The 27,591-nt window shown below is 44.2% G+C and overlaps 4 protein-coding genes across 11 annotated transcripts in view; 2 read left to right on the top strand and 2 right to left on the bottom strand.

Annotated features, from left to right (window-relative positions):
* Nucleotides 1-14,257, top strand: part of rtkna (rhotekin a) — a 64,443-nt gene extending 50,186 nt beyond the window's left edge. For 4 of the 6 annotated variants that reach the window (XM_035165098.2, XM_035165099.2, XM_035165097.2 and 1 more), the window contains 10 exons: nucleotides 3,195-3,456; nucleotides 4,041-4,094; nucleotides 5,936-6,053; nucleotides 6,136-6,360; nucleotides 6,524-6,618; nucleotides 7,573-7,679; nucleotides 7,866-7,997; nucleotides 8,974-9,139; nucleotides 10,074-10,178; nucleotides 11,353-14,257. In XM_035165098.2, the coding sequence (XP_035020989.1) occupies nucleotides 3,195-3,456; nucleotides 4,041-4,094; nucleotides 5,936-6,053; nucleotides 6,136-6,360; nucleotides 6,524-6,618; nucleotides 7,573-7,679; nucleotides 7,866-7,997; nucleotides 8,974-9,139; nucleotides 10,074-10,178; nucleotides 11,353-12,074 (1,986 nt within the window). In that variant the 3' untranslated portion in view covers nucleotides 12,075-14,257. Of the gene's footprint in view, nucleotides 1-3,194; nucleotides 3,457-4,040; nucleotides 4,095-5,935; nucleotides 6,058-6,135; nucleotides 6,361-6,523; nucleotides 6,619-7,572; nucleotides 7,680-7,865; nucleotides 7,998-8,973; nucleotides 9,140-10,073; nucleotides 10,179-10,802; nucleotides 10,900-11,352 lie in introns of those variants that run through there. The other 2 variants (XM_035165101.2, XM_035165102.2) reach the window with 2 other exon arrangements.
* A 1,051-nt stretch (nucleotides 14,258-15,308) lies between these two features.
* On the bottom strand, nucleotides 15,309-18,479 carry mblac2 (metallo-beta-lactamase domain containing 2). The gene is made up of 3 exons (XM_035165105.2): nucleotides 17,882-18,479; nucleotides 16,462-16,676; nucleotides 15,309-16,037 (listed from the first exon to the last, which is right to left on the bottom strand). The coding sequence occupies exons 1-3, from the start codon at nucleotides 18,321-18,323 to the stop codon at nucleotides 15,864-15,866; spliced, it is 831 nt and encodes a 276-aa protein (XP_035020996.1). The 5' UTR covers nucleotides 18,324-18,479; the 3' UTR covers nucleotides 15,309-15,863.
* Nucleotides 18,237-23,546, top strand: polr3g (polymerase (RNA) III (DNA directed) polypeptide G). 2 transcript variants are annotated; one of them, XM_035165107.2, is made up of 8 exons: nucleotides 18,237-18,860; nucleotides 18,995-19,118; nucleotides 21,020-21,149; nucleotides 22,250-22,315; nucleotides 22,401-22,460; nucleotides 22,567-22,628; nucleotides 22,812-22,946; nucleotides 23,050-23,546. In XM_035165107.2, the coding sequence occupies exons 2-8, from the start codon at nucleotides 19,008-19,010 to the stop codon at nucleotides 23,137-23,139; spliced, it is 654 nt and encodes a 217-aa protein (XP_035020998.1). In that variant the 5' UTR covers nucleotides 18,237-18,860; nucleotides 18,995-19,007; the 3' UTR covers nucleotides 23,140-23,546. The 2 variants fall into 2 exon arrangements, with proteins under 2 accessions (XP_035020998.1, XP_035020997.1); XM_035165106.2 differs by having other exon boundaries at nucleotides 18,238-18,880.
* Nucleotides 23,379-27,152, bottom strand: lysmd3 (LysM, putative peptidoglycan-binding, domain containing 3). Of its 2 annotated transcripts, XM_035165103.2 has the most exons (4): nucleotides 27,006-27,152; nucleotides 26,314-26,514; nucleotides 25,589-25,865; nucleotides 23,379-24,977 (listed from the first exon to the last, which is right to left on the bottom strand). In XM_035165103.2, exons 2-4 carry the CDS (start codon nucleotides 26,328-26,330, stop codon nucleotides 24,261-24,263), a joined length of 1,011 nt encoding a protein of 336 aa, XP_035020994.2. In that variant the 5' UTR covers nucleotides 26,331-26,514; nucleotides 27,006-27,152; the 3' UTR covers nucleotides 23,379-24,260. The 2 variants fall into 2 exon arrangements, with proteins under 2 accessions (XP_035020994.2, XP_035020995.2); XM_035165104.2 differs by lacking the exon at nucleotides 26,314-26,514.
* Nucleotides 27,153-27,591: the final 439 nt, after the last annotated feature.

A 27,591-nucleotide genomic window follows, 5' to 3' on the forward strand; every position in this document is an offset into this window, starting at 1 on the left:
GTCATGTGTTAATGTTTTGATAGAGAGACGGCAGCCAAAGCTACATATTGTACGTTTGAGGATGGAGAGTCTGAGTTTAGTTTGTGTTCGTAGTTCCACTTCTGAAAAAGATATTTAGACACAGCCTGAGATTTTCTGTTTCTCATTTCTTTTCTTTATCTATGGTTCTTTTTCTCACACTTAACAGCTGTTATTTGTTTCGGATTGAATCCATCTGTCTTTGTTAACAGCAGATCATCAACATTTGAGAAGCATTTAATCATTTCCCTCAGCAATGAATTCATTATCACAATTGTCATCAATCAGCAAATCAATTTGGCCAATGATGATTTCGTCACTGACAGCTTATTTTCCTGGATAAGAAATAAAGAAATAAAGATTCTAAAACCCTCTTGCTCATTATTAGTTTAGTTGGTGCAGTAGTTCGTCTCTTGCATGTTTTTTTTTAGCTCTCTTCAGAATAACCAGCCAACTGAATCAAAATTAAACCTTATTCTCAGTTAAAATCCCTTATCCCTCTAATGATGATCAACTCTCATAAACTAACACCCACATAATTGAGTTCTCCACTTGTAAATTGCAGCCGATCAATGTTTATACTGCTGCTGTAATCTGCCGTCCTTTCTTCTGCTGTCGAGACTCACTCAGTCAAAGTGTTTATTTAATGACAACATTATTTGTTTAGCAGTAGCTACAGCAGTGTAGCAGTAGCTCAGCTTAGCTTTTACACGACTCTGATCATTATCATCGAATTAGTGTAAATATATTGAATCATGCTGTGTCTGCAGTTCAGAAGAAACCCACCTATAAAGACCTACGTCCATTTTTTTTATGTCGTACCATGTTTTTGTAGTGAGTCATAATGCTGTTTCATGCCAGACTTTTACTGCCAGTGTTTTCATGTTGTGGTGGTTTGGTTAAGAGACAGAATAGTTGAGTGAGTTACAGCTGCTGGTGTAGCTTTGTGGTTTTATCCTGAGGAGCAACTTCCAATACAGTGGTTAATCGAGAGTTACATGAAACCTCATTTTGCAGTGCACCATGTCCAAGCAAGAATTTGTATCCAAAAATGTGGACTTTTATGTCCAAACCGCAATCATTCCTCTCCCACTTGTTCGTGAAAGGCGCAGGTAGAATGGAGAAAGGAGGGATGTGGAGGAGAAGAGAGAAAAGGCAGATGGGGACAGTGAAGTGGAGCGGATGGAGCACGGGGGAAGGCGGTGGGGGAAAATGAGCAGTGAAAGTATAAAAGCTTAAATCAAAAAGAATAAAAAATTCATAAGAATTGGGCAGAGAAAGAGGGCGAGAAGAGAAACGAGCGGATGTCAGAGTAGAGGAGAAGAAGAAGGTGCATTCGTCAGGAAGAAAGAGTGGTCTGGGAAAAAGAGAGACAACGAGAGCATTAGAGATTATTTGTGGGAAGAGTGGAAAGTTGCTAATGTATCACTGAAGAGGATGAGCAGACACACATGTGCACATATACAAACTCCAGCAGTCAGGCAGGAGCTGTGTGCTATTTGTTTCCATCCATTCATCCAAATGCATCAACACTGCTACGGACACGCCTGGCGTCCACACTGGAGTTTTAGAGCCACGAAAACTAAGACGATTTTAAAAGCTGCTGGTTTCAGTTTGAAAACTCTCGGGTTGCGTTTTAGCCTGAAGCAGAGATGTCTGGATGACAGAGACCATCTTAATCACTTTCTGATCGTGTCTTCTCAGTCACGGCGTAACCTTTGTTGATTCGCCAATTACGTGACCCCCCCTTCTGGAAGCAGTGTAGAACGCAACATGGACAATCTTACTTGTACTTAACAGTTCCTCCTCGTCGTCGGCCCAAGAAAAGAAATGCCTGCTCTTACTTTTCACCATTGTTCGTTCTTGTAGCCCACCTCTCTCTGCAACTAACCAAAGGCTTCCTGTTTACACTGGCACCTGCATGCCTAGTGTACGTGAGTGGTCACGTGATGTGCATTTTCAAGCGTGTTGGTATGGACAGGGATTTAAACTGATATGAAGCCAAAAACGCTCATGCAGACAGAGATCGTGTTAAAAGTTTCCTATTTTGTTTAGGCACCTCATACCAACCTTATGATCAGTGTTTCTGGATGGAAACAATTGATGTGCATTGATTTTTGCATGTTTCAAAGTTTTTTTTGTTGAAATACAACACTGGCACTAACACTCCAAGGTCAACCTGGCTTTACTTTTGCTGAGTCGTGGTTTGATGCCTCTGTGCTCTCTTATCCCTCTTGCTGCATATGTTTACTCTTTCCCTTCACTGTCTCCTGTTTTAAGTTCATGCATACAGAATGTCTGTGCTGCTGACAGAGTGAAGAGCGGCTTAGGTTTGTTTAAAACTCTGGATAGCATCACCAGAGGCAGAGCCAGAACATTTAGTGTCTGCATGTGTGTGTGTGTGTGTGTGTGCGTGTGTGTATTCCTGCTTAAGTGTACAGTCACAGGATGGCTTTCTTGGCCCAGATAAGCCAGGGCAAATTTAGTGTGATAATATTTTCTTTGTTTTCCTTTGAGAAAGCTGCTCGAGGAAAAGGGTCAGTGGGTAGAAATGGTGATGTGGACATGTGTGTGTCTGGAGCTTCTCGTTTTAGCTCCAGATGTTCGATGTTTGACAGATTTATTCTTTATTCTTTCACCCGAGATGCTTCTCTCCTGTGTGTGTGTGTGTGTGTGTGTGTGTGTGTGTGTGTGTGTGTGTGTGTGTGTGTGTGTGTGTGTGTGTGTGTGTGTGTGTGTGTGTGTGTGTGTGTGTGTGTGTGTGTGTGTGTGTGTGTGTGTGTGTGTGTGGTGAATAAGGTCACCCTAAATGATTCAGTATGTACGTGTCTGCTCAGCGGGGGGCGGGCTCGTTGGTGTGAGGGCAAAAGGCCATGTGTTAAAATACTGTCTAACTCCCACATTTAACACACACCAATGAACACAGGGTCCAGGGTGTTTTCAGAGACACACCTCAGTAATGTATCCACGGAGGGACTGTGATCTCCTGCCGTCTCTCTGGTTCTCTTTTCTTCTGTCTTTCATTTCTCCCAAAAACTATTTTATCGCCCTCGCCCTCAATGCACGTCTTGCATCCTCCTCCATTTACCAGAGATTGTTTTTAAATGCAACATTATCTGTTGTTCAACATTTCCCTCACAGTCTGACTTATCCTTCACTGTCCCACGCTCTTGCAGGACAGCGACATCCAGAAGAAGATCGACCATGAGATCCGGATGCGCGATGGAGCCTGCAAGCTGCTGGCCGCCTGCTCCCAGAGAGACCAGGCGCTGGAGGCGGCCAAGAGCCTGCAGACCTGCAGCACTCGAATCATGGCCTACATGTCGGAGCTGCAGAGGATGAAGGAGGCCCAGGTCATGCAGAAGGTCACGCGAAGGTCGTCGGACGCCGGGCCGATGGACGACAGACTCCCATGCAAAGGAAAAGTGGCCATCTCAGGCAAGTTACTGGGGAAAATATGGATCTTTAAAAAGGAGGCGGCGGGAGGAAGGCTAGGGGGAGAATTTTTGTTAGAATTTAAGTAAATTAGCAAGAAGAATGGGAAAAGGAGAGACTCTCTAATCTAATCTCTTTCTCTAATAGGGAACATATCATTCCCTCTTAATAAACCGATGTGAACGTGGTGACGTGCAGATGCTGCCCACTGCAATAAGAGAAAGGGATCAGTCAGACCAATTATCCTCAAGATCCTAGAGAAGCACAAGAGCAGGAAAAGAGGGGCTAAATTAAAATAATTAAAGAAATAAAGATTTTTGAGTTGAAAGATTTTGTGTGTGTGTCGGGGGGGCTCGGGGTGTAGAGGTTCAAGGGGCACTTCTGTGTCTCTGTCTGGAACCCAGCTGGAGAACACGCTGTCCACACGCTCAGTCAGTTATTAGCTGTAGATATTTTAGTCAGTAAGTGAAAGCAGCATCTGCAGGGAGACACACACACACACACACACACGCACACACGCACACACACACGACAATTAGGGTGATTAACATTTCTGCGGTCTAATCCCCTGTCCGTTGTCGTTCCAGATCTTCGTATCCCTCTCATGTGGAAAGACACGGAGTACTTCAAGAACAAAGGAGGTGAGGAACCACCTCTGTGTGCATGTGGAGAGATTCACTGATGGCTTATTAATGATTTATGCCTGTAGCTTTTAGTAATGATTCTCCTCTGAGGGACAAGGCAAGAGGCTTTGCACAGTATAATGAAATGGCTGATTCAAACATGGTGAATTTATGTGAAATCATTGGCGCGGGTGTGGGATTCCTCCCGACCGTGGAACAGAAATCACCTTTTCATCGTTGGCTTCAAGCTGACCCAAGAGACTGAGACTGAATTGTGCAAACAGACCTTACAGTGTAATATTTTCCCACTCGGTTCAAGGCCCATAGCACAGATCCTTTTGCTGATCATTACAATCTGTTGCAGCTTCCCAGATATCTCCCGTATTTTAAAGAGACTTAAACTCCTTGGCAGCACAGGCAGACCCATTGCTCAGTCTTGTTGGCTGCGCCTCTTGGATTTGAGAAGCAGCAGCCCACAGGTGCTGATCTGGGTCGTAAGACAGAAAACACTGGGAGGCAAATTAAAACTGTAATTGGACATTTAAGGACCCCTCTTATAATCTTTTGTCCGATGGATTATTATTATTAACCAGGTCGTGTTTAAATATTTTTAGGGCATTTCAGAATCCAATGATGTACTGTAAAATATCGGAAATGGAAATCTTTATATTGACCATTTTCTATCCCGCCTCCTCTTGATGAAGTCAATGTGGGTTAACCTCCGCGCTGTCATTATAGCAGCGTCCGTGCTCCGCTCTCTCCCCTGGCAACTTCAATGGAAATAATCTGCATGGCCCGTGCATGTAAATGAACTCAGGAGACAGGTAGTAGACTCTTAACAAAGCTTAATGAGGCTGTTAGTCAAGGTCATTAAGCACACCGAGACGTAAACCAAGCCCAGGAGACAGGGAGGAGCGAAGCACGTTCGTCTCTCACATGTTGTGTCATATTTTAGGCAGAACTCATTGTTTAAATAATACGTTTGAATATTAAGGGTCAATGTGGCGTAGACGGGAGCAGACCACCTTCCTCAGCCTTTTCAGTTTTAACCTTGAGTTTCTATGAGAATTTGAAATATGATCACCTGACTTCAGTTGTACAATAAAAGAGGAGAAACACAATAGAAGCAGAATAGTGGACTCTTATTATGGATGCGATGCTGTTGTGCTTGTCCATAAATCAGCACTACAGCATCCTCACAATGCATTTGTATTCCCAGAGGCTCTATTTTCAATGTATAGAGAAGGCAAGAGTTGTTGTTTACTGCAACATTACACACCATTGTGTTTCAGCTTCAGCCACAAAACCGCTAACAATGCTGCATTCTCAGCAGGGCTGAAACTCACAACAGTAGAAGTTCATGTCAGCCAGGTGGATAGATTTAACCCCTCAGGTCATATGTCTTCTCTACCTCAGGTCTCAACACTTTGTTACAACAGTCACATAAACCTTGAAGGCTGTGGGAGCTGAAAATGAAGCGTAAAAGTCAAAATACACGAAGAAAAATGTTTTTCCTCGAAGTTGGTTTCTGTCATTTTAGGTCGTTCTTATCACACTGATGTTTGTTCAAGTGCTTTTCCTGTAAGTTTGGTTTTAAGTTCTTATCTGATGCTATAAAAATGGGGTAAAACCTCATGATTGACAGTTGAGACTGACTCACGATTGGTCGAGCTCGTGTATCAGCTGGACCACAATACCACTGCTCCAGCCTCTGGTTTCTATGGCGCAGACTCTTTCTTCAAATGCTTCATTTCTGGATAGTGGGAGGAAGTTGAGACGCTTGGACCATCTTTATATACAGTCTACGGCTGAGACGTCTCACATATGTAGTGTTTCACTTTTTTATCTTCTTTTTGTAGAGCTCCATCGATGTGCTGTGTTCTGCCTGCTGCAGCTGGGAGGAGAGATCTTTGACACAGACATGGTGATAGTGGACCGGACGCTCACTGATATCTGCTTTGACAACACCATTGTATTGTAAGTCACCGGCACTTAAACCTTAATACTCACATAAAAACCTCACGTACAACCTGAGAGTGACTCTGACATCCTTTCACAGTTCTGAGGCCAGCCCGGGCTTTGAGCTGCGCGTCGAGCTGTACAGCTGCTGCTCGGAGGACGACTACTCAGCAGGAAGCACGCCAAGGAAGCTCGCCAGTAAACTGAGCTCCTCCCTGGGCCGGTCAGCTGGGAAGAAGTTCCGGGCTGCCATGGAGCCTGGGCCGTGCAGTCCTGTCAGCAACGGGGGGGCATCTCCCCTCCTGCTGCCAGTTCCCTCTGTGCCGTGAGTTTGTTTTAACTTAATGACGAGCTTTCATTTAATGCCAGATAGACTGAATGGAGGAAGAACAGAGGCAAATAATGGGTATTCCTCTGAGACTGTTTTTCCCTGTAAACACGCATACTCCACTGAACATTGAATTAATATATCTTTCATTTGTTGACAGAGGCCCTAAGTACCACCTCTTGGCTCATACCACACTGTCACTGTCGCACGTCCAGGACAGCTTCCGCACGCACGACCTCACCATCTCCGGCAACGGTGAGTGGCAGCCTCCATCAATCTGTCTCCTCCTCCTCATCTTTTTTTTTTTCTCTCTCTCTCTGCCAAACCAGCCATCTGTCTGATTCTTGTGCTTCTCTCACTCATCACTGTCTCACGTCTCCTCTTTGCCTTCCAATAATTTCCTTACACCCAGCGAACTGTGCGTCTGCCCCTCCCCTCCCTTTCCCCCGTCACCATGCTCTCCGACAGACGGCCATTGTCAAGGTCACAGTAATAAGAGGCTGTGCCAGTGAGGTGACTGTTGTGTAAAACTGTAATGATGTGGGCTAACAAGGGCCCGGATCCTCAGACAGGCCCCCAGTGTTTTATTCATTGGCCCTTCAGCCTGCTGTAAAGTTTCATTGCTGAACTTCATGACACTCCTTGCAGCTTCCACTCTTTTACACCCCTGTGTCTGTGTGTCAAACCTGTCATTATGCATGCTGTGTGAATTTGGAATGTCATGTCGGAATACAGTCCCCTTAAATTCAATCAAGCTACACCAAATTGTACCCACTCACAGAAATCAGTCCTCTAAATATGATTGTTTTCATCCAGGTCCATAAATCATTCCCACCCTATTGATGAAAATGTCAAAAAATGTTAAAGAAAGTGAAAAAAATTAATACATTTCCAAGATCTGCCCCCTGTTCCGGATCTGCACCGAAATTGAATGGATTCTTCCCTGACCTTGGAAAATATTTTTTTTGTAATGGTGCTAACACACAAATGCCAATAAAAACATAACTTCCTTGGCGGTCATCCCTTTCAGTCTTATACGCCCCTGGGCCTTGTTCTGCGTATTAAAGGGGGTTTGTGTGACTCGGGGATGAAGCGTTAGCGTCTCTGTGTTGATGCATGTGATTATATATTTTATAAATGTGATTTAGGGAATATTCATATTTTTTAATGGTGTTGCTCATCCATCCATCCATGCTTCTCTCCCTGCAGAGGAGTGCTCATACTGGCTGCCCCTCTACGGCAGCATGTGTTGCCGCCTTGCAGCCCAGCCTCGCTGTATGACCCAACAGGTGATGAGTGGATGTTTGAAAGTGAAGGTAAGTTCACAGGTATCTGCTGGTACACTTCCCTCTCAGGGTTTCAGTAGTTTTTACCTTGTTAGAAGTATTTTTTTTTTCCGTCGTTTTCTTCCCCTCCACTTCCCTCCTCTGCCTCTCATGATACCATTTCTCATTGTGTTTCTTGTACTACGCACTAAATCGATCTTTTATTCTACCTTGCAGCAGTGCGGCGGTGACCCTCAGAGCTGGAGAAAGGTCTACGCTGTTCTGAAAGGAACAAGCCTCTTCTGCTACCACCGGCAAGAAGACGTGGAGGCAAATGTCGAACCAGCTTTCACCATCGCTATCAATAAGGTCAGGAAAGGAATCGCATGAAAACAGAGGAACTATTCGAAATGTGGTAAAAGGTCTACGGAGATTGATCCTGCCCTACAGAAAACATACAGCTTAGTATTTCTGGTAACACCTAAGGCATTCCAATCATAAGGCCTGTGGAGTGCTGCCAGTTTGAATCTTAAGCCAACTGGTAGAGTCTGAGGGAAAAAAAGTAAATAAGAAATGAGTTTTTCCCTTAGTATCTTCTATCAAGATGCCCCCAAGCAAGGCACGTAGCTGTCAGAGTAGAAAACGATGGTTCTGTTGCAAGGCTTTCTGGGTGTAGCTGTAAATGTTGAGCAAGACAGGAGCAGGGATATCTGGAAAGAAAAGGCTTAAAGATTTCGAAACTAATCTTATCTTCTCAAGTGTCTTCTCCCACAATAAGACACAACGGTCCAATCGTTCTCCCGATCCTTGTGTTTGTCCATGCACCAGCCGGCCAGGTTCTCAATCGTCTTCTTTCCTGTCTCTGTGTCCCTGATGCCTGTGGGGCGTCTCATTCCTTCCACAGTGACTCATTCAGTCTTTTGTACCCTCTGACCCTGAGCGCACAGCTGACCCACAGCCAAGTCAGTCAGATCAGATCAGGTCCATATGATCCTTTAGTTAGTCAGCTGTCTGAGGAGGGATGTAGGTGTGCGGGATAGATGAATGAATGGAGCAACACTGCCATCTAGTGGTCATACACAGCCACATTTGGAGTAGAACGAGAGGGTGGGGAATTTGAGAGGTCTGCTCCTATTGTTAACGTAATTGCTGCAGGGAAATGGTTTGGAAGAAGAGGACTAATTAGTGGCTTTTATTACTGAGGGCTTATTTTCAGTGGGACTTAACAATTACAACGGCCGTATTGATCATTCGCTCCAGCACATAATTCTGTTCTTGGCATTCATTCCTGATTGTAGTCATTTGGTAGCGGAGGATTTTATTCTTTGTTCGTCCCGTGCTTCAGGAGACCAGAATACGTGCGTCAGAGAAAGACCCTCACAGTAAACTTCAGAATATCTGCATCAGCAACCAGTATGGAGGTGAGGAGGTCACGCACACTCTGACCACTGACAGCCGCGAGGACACACACCGGTGGATGGAGGCCTTCTGGCAACATTTCTACGATATGAGTAAGCAGATGCATACAGCCACTCACATATGTCACCGAAGCTGATTAGAAGACCAAAATCTCAAGGGCATAAAATATTGTTTATTCATAGACTTTGTTTAAAGATGGACGACATGACTGCTCCCAAATGTGAGGCTGAAAGCTGTGTCCCAATTCAGGTCCGGCCCCCGAAGGGTGTGGTCTTTGTGGGCTGCGTAGATTGCAAAGGCCAAACTGAAATGAGACGGCCTCATCTACGAGGCTTTTCGTGATTGGCTTTACTATCTCGTCACACCCTTATTGCTGTGGTCTAGCAACAGAGATGAAGTTTGACACAACAAGAAAGTTTTGATGCCCCAACATGTGTACCATTACCTCTTGTCACTGAAGTGCCATGAATCCTGGGATAGTTTGGGCCGGGAATGATCAGCCCATTGAAGCCTTTGTTTCTCGGACATGAAAGGATGCATTGGAAGGAGCCCTCTAAATGGGACAGCCTAGTTAGACTGCAGTGACACAATCAGGCAGCCCTGAACCGAGACACAGATAAATCAGCTTGATCACCACCTGGTGGCTGGCTGCAGTATAGGTCATAATTAAAAACCTTTTTATTAAAGATGGCTTCTTTCATTTTAAGTAGATTTTACCAAGTGCTCATTTTCCCAGTAAGTTTGGTTTTAATTACTCATTTGATGCAATAAAATGGGGTAACACATCATGATTGGCAGCTGAGACTGACTTGCAATTGGACGAACGTGTGTTGCGTTAGGACCTAGCTACCGCAGCTCTATCCCCTGATACCGACTGCACAGACTTTATATCTGGAATATTTAAGCTTCATTTCTGGACAGTGGAAGAAAGTAGCGACACGTCGTCCATCTTTATGTACAGTCTATGGTTTATTCTCTCTCTGCTGCTCGGTTTGTTGAAGGTTAATGCTGTTCTCCGTCATACAGGCCAGTGGAAGCAGTGCTGTGAGGACTTAATGAAAATTGAACAGCCATCACCGAGGAAACCAGCTCCTGTCACACCAAAACAGGGCTCTCTTTACCACGAAATGGGTAAGACCTCCACCTTCCTGATTAAGAAAACACTTTTGGTCTGTTTAAAGGATAAGTTAGAGGGAAGACAGGGAAAGAAAGCACTGTGCCTGCACTGCATGTGACTGTGTGTAGCTTTGATACCTCAAGCCCATGTGCATGAGAGATGCTGTCACAATAAAAAACTTTCCTCTCCGATATCTGGAACTCACACTCTGCTTTACTTCTCTGTTCTGTAGATAGAAGGGGTCTTATCTCTGACACACTGACTTACTCTCTTTCTTCTGTTTCTCTCTTCCTCTCTGTTCTTTTCATATTTCCTCCTGTGTCCTGAATCCATCACTCCTTGGCTTTGTGTCCCTTTGTCCTTCCTTTATTACTTCCTTATGTCCTCATACATAATTCACGATCAACTCCACTTTTCCTACCAAATTTCCCCATTTATTTTTAATGGGTGAATTACCTTTAACCTTGAATGAATCTTTACCATGCCCCAACATTCATTTCCTTAATAAACACACATCAATCTCTGCCATGGCCATCGAAACACACAAACCGAACTCCACCTGTTGCACACCTCCTTTCCTCTCCACCCCTTCTCTCTCACCTGCCTATTGGTTTTCCTAACTCGCCCGCCGCTGGCAGCCCCTCTTGCCGCACCCTCCTGTGAGGGTCTCCTGCTGCAGGATAACGCTGTGTCTGCTGAGATTCGTGCTCTGCTCTCATCCTATTACAACGACAGGTGAAGTAACAGGAGTAGGGCTCTGTACAAATGAGTCTGTGGTAGAGGCTGCACTCTGCAGAGGCTGGATTGCATTAACATCTGGATGGAGCTATGCAATTCAGGATTTATTTCATATTCAGCCTCAGGTTCAACTTGAACCATCATCATTAATTCAACAACACTGAGACACATCTAGATGGGAAGTGTTCAAGTTATTGTCTCCATCAAAATGATGCAGTGTGCTATAAGGTCAAAAACAAGTGAGCAGGATCAGAATGTACGAAACATAATTTGTAAATGTGTTTTTTGTGTGAACCATTTGTGCAAGTGTGCAATGCATGACTAATAAAAATGCACATTTCCGAAACTAAGCAATCGTTTTAATTTGTCAGATTAAAATCCCTTGGAATAGAAGTCACAGGCCGACACTACAGCAGTATAATGATGAGCTTTGCTGCATCTCTCCTGCAGTTATTGAGTCATCCGATGACCTCAGCAGCACTGTGTCAGACATCCTGGCTCGGAGACTGCAGGAGCTGGAGCTCCGCAGCCAGCTGGGCACCTCTCCCACCTGGATGTCTCTGTTTGAGGAGAACAACCCGAAAAGCGCCGGTCGCCCACGTCCCTGTACTTCTCGCCTGTCTGGCCACAGTCCCTGCTCCCCTCACCGTCTGCCCCGGAGCCCGATGAGCCCCCACCGCTGCCCCCAGATGGGCCTGCTGTCCTCAGACGTGAGTTTGACCTCCGACAGCGACAGCCACGGCAGCACCAGTCCCTGCTCTCAACACCACGGCTGGCCCGAGCCCTCTTCAAACTTCTCTCTCATGTCATCCTCCCCCTCCCGTCTGAGGCCGCGCACTCTGTCGCTGGATGCCAAGCTCAGCACCTTGCGAGGGAGGAGATTCGGAGGAGGAGGAGGAGGGACCTTCCAGTGCTCCTGCCAGCCTGCTCCTTCCTCCCTGCTCGCCCCTATACCCATCTCCGCGCGTTCACCTCTGTCACAGCGCAGCACGCAGACCACGCTCTCCTGCTCCAGCTCCACCTCCAGCAACAGCTCCACCAACAGCGAGGGCAGCCACAGCCCTGAGTCGTCTGAGGGAGTCCCCTTCTCCAGGCCCTCCCCGGCTCGACGCAGCCTCAGGAACCTCAGGGCCAGACTTGATCCTCGCAACTGGCTCCAAAGTCAGGTGTGAACCTGGCAGACATTTAATGTTAACCTGAAGGCAATAGTCCTCATTACATCACGGTTTAACAGGCTTAACGCGAGAACCCACCTCAGGCTATCTGCTAGGCCCAATGCACAGCCCTGAGCAGGATAAGCTGCCTCAAGCCTGCCTCCTGGTGGACGATAGATCATGGAGGTACCCTCCTGGGGCAAACTGGAATGTCTCCTCACACAAAAGACAATCACTTCAGGCGTCTCTTCGTCTTTACAGGGTTGCCACAGTTTTGAAGAGGATCTGAAACTAAATGGGAGGTACTCTGCTTGCTTTGAGAAATCATGGATGTGCTAGTGATCAGTGTTCAAGACTTGCTCTGATTATCAGGCCACACTCGGCGCCTGCTCTCTAGAACTGGATAAGGTTGGTTTTGTCCTCAGCCGTCCCGGCCACTCAAACATTGTTTCAAGGTCATCTCCATAAATGCACTAGCAGCGTTTTGACTGGAGGATTCTTATCTGTGTTTTATAAGTAAAGGTTTGCGGTGTCAATGCTATGAAAGCCAGCGGGCATGTGGCGAGAGGAACGTAATAATCAGTCCAGGGTTTTCACATGTAGACTGTGCGAGTGTGGAGGAGAAGGGTTGGTGTTTGTTGCCTGTACTGTGATATCTACGTCAGTGTCATTTTCTAATCAGTCCCACAGCAGATGATATTTGTGGTTCTCCTGAAATTACTATGCACCGTTTTTGTTGTTGTCGACTTTTTATTTTTGTTGCATGAGGATTACACTAAACAGTTCAAATGTTAAAACTACTTGAGATCATTTTCAACAATGATTCTGGTGAAAGCTCAACTTAATGCAAGTGCTCATACTAACTGTACTGGTTATAACTGTGATCTCTTCAGGGTAAAAATCTGTGCTCTGCTCTTTTCCTTTTTTCCTTTGTATCTGCACACTGTTGACAGGCTGAAGTAAAGAAGCCATGCGTACATAGAACAAAAACCCTCCAATTAACTGAAATTAACCAAAGCTTAAGTAGAATTGAAAACCCCAAGCCATACCTCTAGTTGTGCTACAATGCCTCACAACAGTATTGTAGTATTTTATTGAATCTTGACTCCTACTAATGAAAAATCCAATAAAATGTGAAACTATCAGTTTGTTATTATGCAACACAGAAAGAAACTTGGAAACTATTTTGCATGGCTGAATTTAAGATGACAGTAATGTTCAATGACAGTAAATTATGAAACTAGGACGGCTAGAGCACATACATGTAACTCCGCCAAGGCTAACAGTCCCCTTAAATCCGATCAATCCGCTCCAAATTGCACACACTCGTAGATATTATTAATATTTTCGTTAAGATCCATGTTATTCCCTGTCAAAAAGAGAAAATGTCAAAAAATGCCCCCTTAATTTGGAAGAAAATAAAAAAAAAATCCTTGATGCACCACTTTGCGCCAGAATGTAATGGGTGCTTTCTTGGAAGGTTCCACGTCCTTCCACCAAGTTTCAATTCAGTAGTTTTTGCATAACCCTCCTTACAGACAGACCAACAGCAATGAAAACTTAACCTCCTTGGCGGAGGTGACAAAGTTAAGCTTTAGGTTATTATACAAGGGTAAGAGCAAACCTAAAATGGTTTTCACTGCCACCAGTTGTTGCCATTACATCAACTCACAGCAGTTGCTTCTTATCAGGAGAAAATAATCGCATCATGTCGGGGAGTCTCAGTCAGTGCAGTAAAGCCTCTCCCTCTTCTCTCTCTGTCGTTTGCTGTGGACTTACTTTGGTAACAGTTTCCCTCTCGGGGCTCAGAACTCTCGAAACCATTTTTACTAAGATTTTAAAAAGAAACCTGTCAAATGCTTGGAAAGCAGCGTTTGTTACTGTAAATTAATTTTTATAAGTTAACAAATAAACCTCTCTTTTGTCTTTTTGTTATATTATTGATTTTTGTTATAAATGCAGCTATATATTGATACCTGATTCTCATGTTGTTAACGGATGATGATGTGCAGATCTTTTAACTGTTACAAATATAGATAACATTGAATGTTATATCCTTGCAAGAGTTGTTTCCCCTTGGTAGCAGACTCCGTGTTCTGCATGTACGCTGTCGGAGAAGGCGAACAGAAATTGAGAAATGTGGAAATCTCATCTTTAAATAATATAACATTAATTATAATAAATGTTTTATCGACTCAAAATTGCCTCGTGTGTATTCTATTTGTCTTGTCCATGCTCTGCTGTCAATATTTACATCACGTTTTTGATACATGTAAAATTGTCAGAGGTAAAACTTGTTGAAAGTTAATGTTCCAAATTAATAATTCAGAAATTGTCCTGTCCTTATGTGGGTTGATTTGTGGTGATTTGTTAAATTGTGAGCAAAATTAGACAAAACCTATTATACTGGTTTCCACAAAATGTGGTAGAAGAAATGTGGTATGGGTCAAGAAGAAACAATTAAATTTAGGTTTGGAACCAGAATTTGTTTTTCACTTTCTTCAACATTGTGAGAGCGTTTTTTCAAGATTTCCACTGGTTTCCCAGGAAATAACTCATAGATCCTGATGAAAAAAGTCTGGCACATTTTGAGAACTGATGAGTATGTGAAGTTTGCAGCTTGATTGATTTTAAGGGGACTGCTGGGCCTTGGCGTTGATGTGCACTCTAGAGTTCAATTCTAGTCTGTTTGTCAGCAGGATAACTGAAAAACTATTGTTCTGATTTCCATGAAATTTTGTGAAGGAGTGGAGGATGATCAAAGAAAGAATCTGTACGATTTCAAAGCAGATCCACATAAACAGACATAGCCAGGTTATTATTTTTTTTTTATTACTTATTTTAACATGACAAGCTAAGCTGTTAGCCTTGGCCGAGGTAGGTGCTGTCCTGGGGCCCTTCTGGTTCCTTACTGTGAATCTTACACTTTCAAGGATATAGGAAGACTAGACACTTAGAACTCACCTATAACATGCAGTGTTCACAAGTTCAAATCTGCACATAAATCTAGTAATCTTCTCTCTTATGTATCTCAGTGAGCACATTTCCCTGCAGTGCAAGATATTTCCATCAGATCAGAGATATACTTTGCACCTGGAGCATAAGATGGATCATATTCTGTCCATTTCTATTCTGCCTCTCTTCCTTCCTACAGTAACAAATCCCACAGGAGCTCGCCTCTTCTGTGAACAAGATAAAGTTCCATATTGAAGCTGCAGCAGTCCGTGTTGTGGAGGCATGAAGACAGGCAGGTAGAACAGAGGCTTTATTGTCAATGTTTCAATAGCAAAGCCGCAGTTAGTCGATAATACAAAGCACTCTTACAAACATAGGAGGTAGTCGATGCTGAGCCTTCACTCTGCATTAGAGTATGCATAGAGAAACACTATGGCCATATTGACTGTTTCAAATGTCTCAGCTGCAAACCCAAATCTCCCTGCTTTCTGTTTGCAGTGCAGAGTTCTATCATTGTTGTGCTATTGTTACTAAGTATTTGCTTAGAGTATAAAAAAAACCATACAACTAATCATATTCAGACCAACATATACATAATCATCAGTATATAACACAATCACATAAATAGATACTTTATATTATATGCTAAATATAATGCTTGATTATTGACTTATGTAACCCAATGGGGGAATTTTACTCAAAGTTTGGCAATTACATGAATTCTGTTGGATTACATAAGTAAATGAATGTTACAGTTACAGACAAATGAGGGGTGCCTCCCCCTCCTCACCTCACTCTAGCATATTTACACAGTTTTTTGCTTGGTCCAGCTCCGCGATCATCCCCTCTACATTAACAGGCACTCCGTGGGTTGCACGCCCGCAGCGCCACCCCGGCCAGGGTTCTCCAGGCGAACGTGGAGAACTTAGCTGGGCACGTCCCGGCTCGGCTGATATACGAGGACGCAAGCCGGTGGAGCCGCTTTGCTCCGAAGGTGTTGTAGTGTCCAGGGAGGACTTGGTCAACCTGGTTAATGAAATTGCCAGTTGTCAGACAAATGGGGAACAGAACATGAACTCATGTGATGTGAAACAGTATTCTTTCTCTAGGTTAACAGTGACCTGTAATTAGGAGTGCGTGGTACATAAGGATGATGTACATACAGCTGAAAAACTAATGATAGCAAATGTTTAGATTTACATTATTCCAACATATTTTCTCTCCAACATACATTTTCCAGAAAAGCACAGTTGTTGGTAAACTGTAAAACATCTTTATCGCTCAAGGTGGTGCACAAAAGTCACCTTAGCACATAAAATGTATAAAGATACTTCTGGTCAACAGCATAATTTCAGGACCATAACACTTGTGAATCTCAGTTAATGACCCAAGACAGTGGAGCTGTGTGTGTGTGTGCGTGTGCGTGTGCGTGCGTGCGTGCGTGCGTTACCTGTTCGCTGTCCACCAGCCCCACCAAACGCTCGCAGCTACTGATGTAATCACTGACGCGGCTGTAGGGCAGCCAGTCAATCATGGCGCCGTCGTACACCACGTCTCCGCTGAAGAGCAACTTGTTGTCTCGGTCGTGGAGGCAGATGCTGCCCCGAGAGTGACCGGGCATGTGGAGCACCGTCAGCTGCCGGTCACCCAGGTTGATGACATCACCTACAGACAGGAGAGAGGGAGAGTCTGGATCATGCCTTCACAATTGTTCACACATACCAAAATATAACTTTCACCTTTGCACCACATCACATGCATATCATTCACGGATTAAAATCCTTATGTTCTTCATTAATTACCTGAATCAAACCAGGGTTATATGTGCATTTGTGTTTTCCAAACCTTTCATCATCATGTGCAGCATCTTGGACATTCAGTATATAACACTGTTTTGGTCCAGACTGGATGAAAGCCACAGAGAAGCCAACGAGGTATTTAACTGCACTGCAGCAGCGGCTCTGACACAGCAGAACAAGTTGTTGTATTGACCGGCGGTGCAGGCATTACACTGTGTACGAATATAAACAGGCTAACAGGTAAAGTTTCAGTCCAAATGCTGAGAAAAGAACTGCCCATAGCACATGCAGCATCCTTTATGCTGACTGAAATTAATGAAAAAATCTACATCTTCTGGAGATTGATTAGGTGTGTTTCTGCTAATAACATGGTGTGTGATGGGTAAATCAGTGCTGTGAGGATGTTAATATTCTAGTCTATGGGATGTTTTCCATTCGTGTGTGGCCAGTCTTTGCATTCTTTTCTTCTTCCTCTCTTTGATGTAACAGAATCTGCACCCCGGCTTAAAATAGAACTGCTCTGCAAGGAAAGATAACAAAGGCATAAAAAAGCTGCCAAAAAAATCAGATTCGCACATTGTCTCGAAAACAATGAATATAATTTGCTTAGGATGCTCAACTCTTGACAGATAACCTCTCTGCACTTTTACATTTTATTATATGTAATAAAACATTTAAACCTTAATAAGTAGCACCTATATACACCGGAAATCTGATCAATATACCCAATAATAGCCTTTGTACACTCAATATTTGTGTGTGTGTGTGTGTGTGTGTGTGTGTGTGTGTGTGTGTGTGTGTGTGTGTGTGTGTGTGTGTGTGTGTGTGTTACAAGTCATTTCTGGTCTTCTGCCAGATTTATTGTGCAGTAAGAGCCTCCTGTGGGGATGGAGAGGATTCAGAGTGGAACATAATGTGCATGCTGTGCAAACTACAGCAAGGCGCGGCCATTAACTCTTCTAATAATGCCCATCACCTGACTAATGCATTCAGACCTGGCCCTCGATCACAGAGCCAGCCTCCATCCCTAAGTCACACCTGCAGAGGAGGCCTCTCCTCCGCGGTACCTACCCTCCTGCAGGATGTGAGTGGGCTGCACCGCCTTCACTTTGTAGTGCCTCGCCCTCCATCCCGGAGACGGAGCCTCGGCGATCTCCCGGTCGCTGAGCCAGGTGACCGTCTCGAAGTTGTCGCCGTTAGCCAGGGCATCGACCTCGGCGCTGTGGACGCCCACCTGTTGGAACTGATGCAGGCCGCCCGAGTGGTCGAAGTGGGCGTGGGTGGCGATGGCCAGCAGCGGGTTCTTCTTCTGCGGGTCCTTGCCGAGCAGCCCCATGGCGTCGATGTACTCCGGCAGGCTCCTCAAGCCCAGACCGGTGTCGACGACCACGTCCTGGTGCGAGCCGCGCAGCAGCCAGATGTTGGCGCGGTTCTCCGACTGGAAGAACCGCTCCTGGATCCAGAAGAGTCCGTCTCCGAGCGACTTGTGCGCGTACCAGTCGGTCGCAGACATCGCACTTCATGCGCTCGTCGCGGTCAGCCGGTGCGGATGAACGTGGCTGTCAGATGAACCTGCACACAGCGGGAATTAGCCTCCTGAGCTAACGGTGCTATGTTTTCATTCAGGCTGATGTGATGGTGGCCGCCGGCACGCCCTTGTGTAAGGAGGGCACGCTGATTGGGCGAACTGGCGGGGGACGTCATGGTAAACCGCGCTACCATTGGGTGCAAAAGACACCACGCCTCGCTGTCGTCACGCGCGGGGCGGGGTTGTTTAAAGCCACACTTCCACACGCGCTGACCGAGCAGAGTGTGTCCACGCCGGTGTTAGCAAACAGCAGCTCCTCAGCAGATCTAGCCTTAAACATAGTGATCTGACAAGTCGCTTAAGGTGCAGAACAACAGACAACACTCAGCAGCTGACCCTTACACGTACAGTGAAAGCATGGAAGCTCGTCAGAGGCTAAAAGCCGCCGAGTGGATCTGAAAGCACATGGACTTTTAGGAGCTCACATCTCATCTAGTGCAGTTTTCACTAAACGCTCCCCTAGTGAGTATCCACATCTTCCTGTAAGTCAGTGGGGAGAGGGCGCCGCTGGGTTTTAACGTCGTTGGGGGTTCTGTACACACGGAGCACGTGTTCGGGACAGACGCTGACGTTGACATGTGGACTCTGTGTCGCAGGTGACACGCAGGCATGGCAGGCAGGGGTCGAGGAGTCGCTGCCTTCACCTTCAACCTCGAGGCTCTGGGCATCGGCAGGGGCAGCATGCCAGACGCCAGGGTGGGGCCCACTCCACTGTTTCCAGTAAGTGCTCGTCTCTCTCTCTCTCTCTCTCTCTCTCTCTCTCTCTCTCTCTCTCTCTCTCTCTCTCTCTCTCTCCACACACATTCTTGTACTTTTGTCTGAGTCAGGACACAGTTATTGTCATGATCCATTCCCCAGCCCCGTACACTAACCTTAACCATCCCCACTAAATGCCTAACCCTTAAACCAAGTCTTACCCCACTCCGTAAGGTCCAAGCTCCAAATGGCCCTCACAAAGATATCTGTAGTACACACACACACACACACACACACAATCAATACACACACGTGCATACACACACAGTTTTTCCCAGCTAACCTTAAAATGATAATTCACTCATTATCTACTCACCACTATGCCGATGGAGGGGTGGGTGAAGTGTTTGAGTCCACAAAACACTTTAGGAGTCTCAGGGGTAAACAGTGTTGCAGCTAAACCCAATACGATTGAAGCAATCAGGACCCCTTCTTCAGACGTAAACAAAAAATTTAAAACCATAACATGCCTCCATACTGCTCCTGTGGTGTCATCCAAGTGTCCGCAAGCCCCGACATTCATATTCAACTCGAAACTGCGTCATTTGCACCAAGTTTTTAGCCTACATGTCCTGTGATATCCTCCCTGTTGCAGCGTTCACGTTCGCACGCACTTACCGGAAAACCGGTGTCAATTACAAAACTTGGTGTAGCTGAGGCCGTTTCAGGTTGAATATGAATGTCGGGGCTTGCGGACACTTGGATGACACCACACGAGCAGTATGGAGGCATGTTGTGTTTTTCTGTTGTCTGAAGACGAGGTCGCCTTGGCTGCAACACTGTTTACCCCTGAGACTCCTAAAGTGTTTTGTGGATTCAAAAACTTCACCCACCCCTCCATCGGCATAGTGGTGAGAAGATAATGAGTGAATTTTCATTTTATGGTGAACTATCCCTTTAACCTTAACCCCAATTCACATCTTGTCATTAACCAACCGACAAGTACACACACAGACACACACACACACAGAGATCGCACTGAGACATATCACATTGCTGTATGTTGAATTCACCCTCAAAGTGTTAAACTGCACAACCTTTTAGAGAGAGTAGAATTCAAACTTAACTTTAACAGTATTTGTTGTTAAGATCATCAAGACAAGTGAAAAATTGCTCAATCTATTTAAACAAGATGTACAACATATGAAATATGTGTATAATTAAAGTTGGGTAAAAAGAATACTTGTCATGGTCAACATGGTTTGGTTCAACATGGGCCCCTATTGACTCCTCCTCTATATTCTATGTGCATTGTGTAAGTATCCTCCTGCATGACACTGCCCTTTAAGGACATTGCACCGAATGACAGATGCATTACTTAACAACTTCTATTCAATCTGATAACCACAGACTACAGGACATGCCCGGGGATGTCGATGCCCCTGAGGGTCAATTTTGCTCAGTTTCCACTTTAAGGTTAAAGGACCTCAATAGGCAATGTCTTCTTACGCTTGACTGAGAATTTGTATGTGTCTCAAGCTCCCCTGACAACTGGTTCACCAATTTCAATTTCTGTATTTAATTATTTATTCAATATTTTTAAGCAGTTCTGTCTAAATTATACTAAAAGCCTGTGCACCATTACTTGTCAGACTGGTGTGTATTTTAACTGTCACTTTATCATTCCACTCAGTTTGGGTTTAGCATCAGTTTGGTACATTTTTGATTCCCACTGGAAATCCTTTTTATTGTTAACATAAATTGAAATTGCCGTAATATCAGTTCAAACTGAAATGTGATCTGTTGAAGAAAAAAAGACTTTTCAAAAATACTTCCTTATCTGCTCCATGGTGTTGATCAAGGGTGAATAAATGAAAAATAATTTATTTCTGTTCATGTCCCCTCCACCATCCATTCTTCTCCAGAACACAGACTTTAAACCAGTGCCGCTGAAAGTTGGCGAAGAGGAGGACTACATGTTGGCCTTGAAACAGGAGATGAGGGGAACAATGCAGCGGCTGCCGCACAACATCAAGCCTCTGTGTAATAAAGCAGGTGAGGAGGAGAGGAGTGCATTAGAAACCTGACATCTGATAGAAACGCCACGGCAAGTCCATTGGCTGCCGTGAGCAGAGATAATGCAGCACTTAGGAAGTGAGACGTTTAATTTAGGGTCATATCTGGGAAAAGGAAGAGAGAGGCGGACTTCTGGTCGAGTTATTGAGTTACAGCTGCTGTCTCATCTGGATGCTTTAATAGGATTTCTATGGTCTGCCCTTACGAGTCTGTCAGAGTTCCCCCGGTTAACCGTGAGGTAAATATGTCCACGTGTAGTAGACTTAGTTTGTTCTCTTCTTTTTCCCTCATTATTGATGAAATACTATGACGAGAAGCAAAACTGATAAACAAACAAAAAGGTGACATAGAAGATGGACACAATTGGCATCGATACAGATAGAAATAACACAAAGCAGTTACAATGATGAATGCCGTAATATTCAGATTGTGCAGGGCTCAAGATTATATCACATTAAGTAGGGCATGTGCAGGGAAGGTGTGTGTGAGTTTAGCATTGTTATAGTGGAAATTAATATATGATGTAACAGTAATAATATAATAATAATTCTAACAATAATATAATATACTATAATTATCGTCACTATAAACAATACCACATAATATGATCTTACAGTGATTATAAATGTATAATGTCACTGATATACACATATTATCATTATAAACTGTGAAAATTCTATATTAGCACCTCTTTATAGCAAGGAGTGGGGTTAAACCAGGCCACCGGAGAGTCGGGTCGCCACGACCCGCCCAGCACCAGCACCACCTCGAGTCCCAGCATAATTGTTTTTCAGAATTTTTTTTATCACAGTTTGTTCAGATGCTTTATTTCGATACTTTGTGTTGGTAAAACAACACTAAATCTAATTTCAATTCCTGGCAATTTGTTAGATTATATCTATGGCAACAGCGACATGTGATTCTATATATAGTCCAAACATATCATACGTGATTTAACTAGCACCCAGTGGGCGGTGTCCACATTTGTGGTTCTTCTAAACTGCCGAGTGGGATGAGAGTGAACTGGGACTTGTTAAAGTGTATTGAGACAGAACGTTCTCTTTATTGACTTGAAACAGAAGTGGAGCGATACACGGAGCGATACCTGAAGAAGGGCAAGGTGGTGGATGAAGAATGGATTCCAGGTACTTGCATTAAACCAGTGTAATGCAACGAGATCAAACTAAGAAAAAAAGGAAAATAAAGCAAACCCTCTTCTTTATATTTAAGACTGGAACCTTTTCCCAAAAGAACTGATGCCCCAGAAGAAAAAACCCCGGGCTAAAGCAGGTATTTATTAAAGCCAAGTATGTCATGATATTTTAAGTAAACCTAAAAAGCAATTTTACAATCCTGTAAGCATGAGGATTAAAGACAAAATGCTTAAATCCAACAGCTCCAAAGAAAACAACGAAGGTGTCAAGCAAAGACTCAGCGGACATAATGAATAAATTAGATGTAAGCTTCTCATCTTTTTAATCTGTGTTCAACTTCTTCACATTATGCATACTGTTGATTTGATAGCGATTTATCATGTATTTGTGAAAGCGTCATGTCAGTGCAGTGCATGAGCTCAGGATGTTTATGTCCTTATGAGCCGGCATGTTTTACACAAATAATTTAATCCTGTCCGTCTTTCAGGAACTGGCAAAGAAAGACGACGGGAGCGCTGAAAAATCTGATGAAGAGAATGAGAAGGAGAAGGAGAAGAAGAAGAATGAGGATGAAGAGGAGGAAATTGAAGGGGAAGAATACGATGAAGAGGATGTTGAAGAGGTTAGATTACAAATTATAACCTGAAACCTTTTATTGCCGTGTTTTTTGAAGTAAATTGAATGTGGTCGATGTGTAAGTCTAATTTCCTTTTGTCTCCCTGTAGGAAAACGACTACATAGATAACTATTTTGACAACGGTGAAGATTTTGCTGCCGCCAGTGACGACAATATGGATACTGAAGCGACGTACTGAGACAGCACCACAAGACCTCGCAAACCAAGCAAGTGTTCAACTGTTGGAGCAAATGATCACTGTGATTTATTTCTATTGGTTACATATTGTAGATAAGTTGAAATTGCTATTCAGCAGAGTGATCGTTTAGTTTGCAGTAGTTTTTTTTTTTTTTGGGTGTGGGTGTGCGTGCGTGTGAGTTTTGAGAAGCAATGTTTCCTTAAGGACTTCTGTAAATGAGAAATGCCAAACTATGTGCACACTGGCAATAATTTATTCAAAATAGATTTATTTATTATCCAGCCTGTAGCACTCTTCCACAGGCTGAAAGGCACATACTGTCAACAACACAAACTGCTTTGTCATAAAATATGAACACGGTGATGAAATAAAAAGGGCTATATAACAAAGTCTGAAATTTCACATAATTACAAGTATGAGTCATTGTGGGAATACTGTGCATTTTCCCATTTTCCTCACCATGCTCTTAACAGTTTTTAATGAAAATATTTTTTCCAACAAAACACGGTTCTCTCCTGGTCACTCCCAATACTGATAGGGAAATAAATTAATTCTGTATTGAACATAAAGGCAACATTCATACTTTTCCAACCAATGGTGTTGGTAAATGTTGTACATGGAAACAAATACAGTTGGACCAATCTGAGTAATTTTGTGGATTTGGAGTTAGATAAAATCCACAGAATTGGTTTGGTCACTGATTCATCACTGTGGGAAACTGTTGAGGGCTTTTCTGTCTTTGTGTGGAGTTTCCTGAAAATGCAGCAGCCCAGATGACAAAAACATCACGGGTTCTCCTGGCTTTGCTGATGACACAAACTCTGAGACTCAACATCGGTTCCAAAAAGTTCAACCTTTTGTAACATTTGTCTGTCAAAAGCGACACATCTGGCAGAGACAGCTGGATCTGTTTTCAGCCCATTGATGTGTGGACCAACACAGGGAAATATTGTGGCCTTTACACTTATTTCTGGTCTCTCAACCATATAAAAGACTGTCTTAGTCAGTCAGATTGCATTGATGTAGTAAGTCAATAAAAACTTTTAAAGATGTGAAAATCGAACCAGTTTATTAGGTCTCTTAGCTAGCAACAAACTTGTTTATAAAATTATAATCCCTTGCTATGTTTTCTCATGGCCTCCTTGTCCACCGTCTCCTGGTTTGTCCACATCCAGTTCTGAGGGATCTCCTTTAACCATATTTCCAGCAAGATGTCCAGGCCCAGCTCCTGCATTGTTGTCTTCTCCAACAGGAGGGACAAAATTATTGCCATGGAGATTTCCAAGTGTCATGTTGCCATTGGCTTGTTCAGGGATGCCATGATGGCTGACATCAGCTTTCACAAGAACCTCATAGTACAGCAGATAAAACACAGGTGTGACAATACCAACAACCAGCATGATGGCCACTGCCATCCACCATCTCATGCCCCAGTCTGCTCCATAATAAGGGTCCTTTCTCTGTGCTGGTTTATACTCTCCGTCTGTTAGCAGTGGCTGCTGCTGTTGCAGCGTTAAGGAGGAGACCACCTCATTCAGGTTGCTCCGAGACGGGCCTGTGGATTTCACCAGCCGCTCAATGTCCTTGTCCTTCTCCAGGAGGAATCCTTCCACGCTGTCGGTAGAAGAAGAAGAGTCTGTGGAGCACTCGGGAGGGAGGGAGGTAACGGGTGAGATCTGAGGCAGGCGCCCGTCTCCTGAGGGCGAGGCAGATTTTACAGGGCCGGTGCTGTGAGTCTCTGTGAGGACGCTGAAGCGCCTCACAGGAATCTTAACTGAACGCAGCGCAAAGAAGTCCTGGTCTGTCAAGAGATTATTGGCACGCTTAATGTCAGCCACCTAGAGAACACAAAGAAGAAGGATGCATTTAGTTTAGTTGTTTACACACTCAGTTATTTAAAACTTATGCGAATGAATATTTTGCATTCTGACCCAACCAGTTGTTAATGTGTGTAAAACCATGGCAACTTATGGTCAACATCTACGGTCTTAGGGAAATAACTCAACATGTCGGTGTGCAAATAAAGCAGGAAAATTCACGTCTAGTGAGTGGTCATGTTTTTGACATGCAAAGGAAAAAAAAGATATGAGAGCTTTTGGCGATTGGGGCAGTGTTGATATTTTGTAAATTAAAACACAGGATTTCTGCAGTGGAATTTATAGGTTACATCCTGGCACCTGTATGCTCTACTCAAGCGTCATCGCTCGTCTAAATGTTTCAGACATTTTCCCGTTGTTGGGAATGTGTCCAGAGGAATGCCCAAACCCAACTAGCCTGACATTTTCCGGAGTTCATGTCGGAGTACTACTTGTGTTTATTACTACTTTTCATATAGCGCGTCAACAGGAAAATAATGGTCTAATTCAGTATGGAAATGAAATGAAGATCTGAGTTCTCCCAACAACAGAGCACAGAAATGCAAACACACTGATCTAAGATCCAGACGTACCGAGCAATGATAGTGCAGGGCAATACTGTTCAGGGTGTCCCCCTCCTGGATGTCTCTGCTCAGGTAGATAATGTCGTCCATCCTCTCTCTGGAGGTGCTCCTCCGTAGCCTCTCTCTGCCGCGAGGCCGCAGCTCGTAGATCTCGCCGTCCTCCTCTGACAGGTCATTCTCAGAGCCGTTGTTTCCAAAGAGATAGGCATGACCGCCGTTGGCAGGCTGCACCATGGTGGCCGACTGGAACCCATAGTGCTGACTTCTACTGGACATTTTTGTTTCACTGTAATGGGAGGAGCAGAGATAAACCTGAGAACCTTGTACTGTATGTTCTGTATTGATAACAGCAAGGTACACTCTACCCAGAAAAACTGACAAAAGCTTTTTGTGGTCTACTACAGGGAGACAGAACACACGGTTATTAAAGCAGAAGTCTAACAACACAGGAGTTGAAATCTAAACTGTGGTGTGCACCAGCAAACCTGATTTACTGCAACTTGACAGGGGTTTTGTCTAATCTTTTGCTGTACCTGTGACTCAAGATAAGCGGCTGTGTTCACCAGTTTTAACAGGTGCACGGGACAGATCGCAGTAGACATCTACATCAGGAATCTGACACGATAATGATCTGAAGAGACTGCGTGGAGGCTGCCACCATGCACCAGCAGACTTACATGTCATTCTCTGTAACCTGTAATCAACGCGTGAGGTCAGCAGCTACGTTTACTTACAGTAATATACGTGTCATCCCCGGGAGCGCAATCAGTCCACAGAGATGTCACGGTCCTCTGTTTACGACGCCCATTAGTGACACGGGGAAACCATTCGCTATCGTCCGATCAGACAACCTGACATGTCTATTCTTCAGTGCAGTCGCTGGGAGCTGAGCACGTTTCACTCCGGGTGACGAGTTTGACCCAAACGCCAGATTCCTGAGCAGACGTAAGATAGCTACGTTAGCATGTAGCCATCCAGGGTGTTAGCCACAAGCACAGACACTCTTCTGTATCAAGCACGCATTAACTGACTGAGCCCGTGTAGACTTAACGCAGGAGTGGCTAAACCCCAACGTTAGCTCTGTTTTTAAAAAGGAGCAATTAGCTTAACAAAACAAACTCCTGCTACACCCCAGTCTCTCTGCCCTCAGCACACACACCAGTCCAGTTGTCGTCGACCGGCTTTCAAAACGCGTTTCACTAAGCTAACAAATCAAAGGCTATTAAAGAGAGTTTGGTCTTGAGCTAATAAAAGTGTAATAAACTCTTCACAACTCGCCTCACTTAGCAAACTGAGGGCTGCGTCCGAGCCAGCTAAGCAGGAGCTAGCTAGCGTCCAACTGTTGTGGCTGCTGGGGTTTGCACAGTTCAGTCAGTGCGAATAGATCATGTATTAATGTTAAAAAGTCCTTAGCAACGGTCGTTACCTGGAAGAAGTGAGCGCCGAACAATCAGTTGTGCTGAGTAAAATCCATCCTGCTTCTCCCAGAGGATTCGCTTCAGCCTCACCTTGGTGTCTTACCTGCCTGCTAACTGCTGCTAACTGCTGCTGAAGCTGGAGCTGCTCACGCCACGTCAACACAATACCGACGTGATGACGTTACCACCAGTGACCCTGCTGCGAACCCCTCACTGTCCGACACAAGGTGGCGCTATAGCTCCAGTTAATAGCTGGTAAAGGCCATATGGTTTTTTTTTTTGCGATACGATAGCGAATACAGGGTGTTGAATATACAGACTAAAAAACACCGTTAAATCTACTTTTTAAACCTTTCACTTTCTGAAAGATTTTGGAATTTGTTTGATTCACATTTATTTATACAGTTTTTATTTGTTTTATTACTTTACTGTGTTATTTCTTATAAGGGCCATATCTAACAATACATATGACAATTTGTCAAGAATTTTTATTTCTAGGAGATTTTTGAAGTACACATTGTGCTTTAAGAAGGAACAAATATTTCAAAAATATATTCACTGATTTGTCTTTGCTCAAAGCTATAGAGCTAAATG

The sequence above is a fragment of the Hippoglossus stenolepis genome, chromosome 9 (genome assembly GCF_022539355.2).
Source record: "Hippoglossus stenolepis isolate QCI-W04-F060 chromosome 9, HSTE1.2, whole genome shotgun sequence".
Lineage (NCBI taxonomy): Eukaryota > Metazoa > Chordata > Actinopteri > Pleuronectiformes > Pleuronectidae > Hippoglossus > Hippoglossus stenolepis.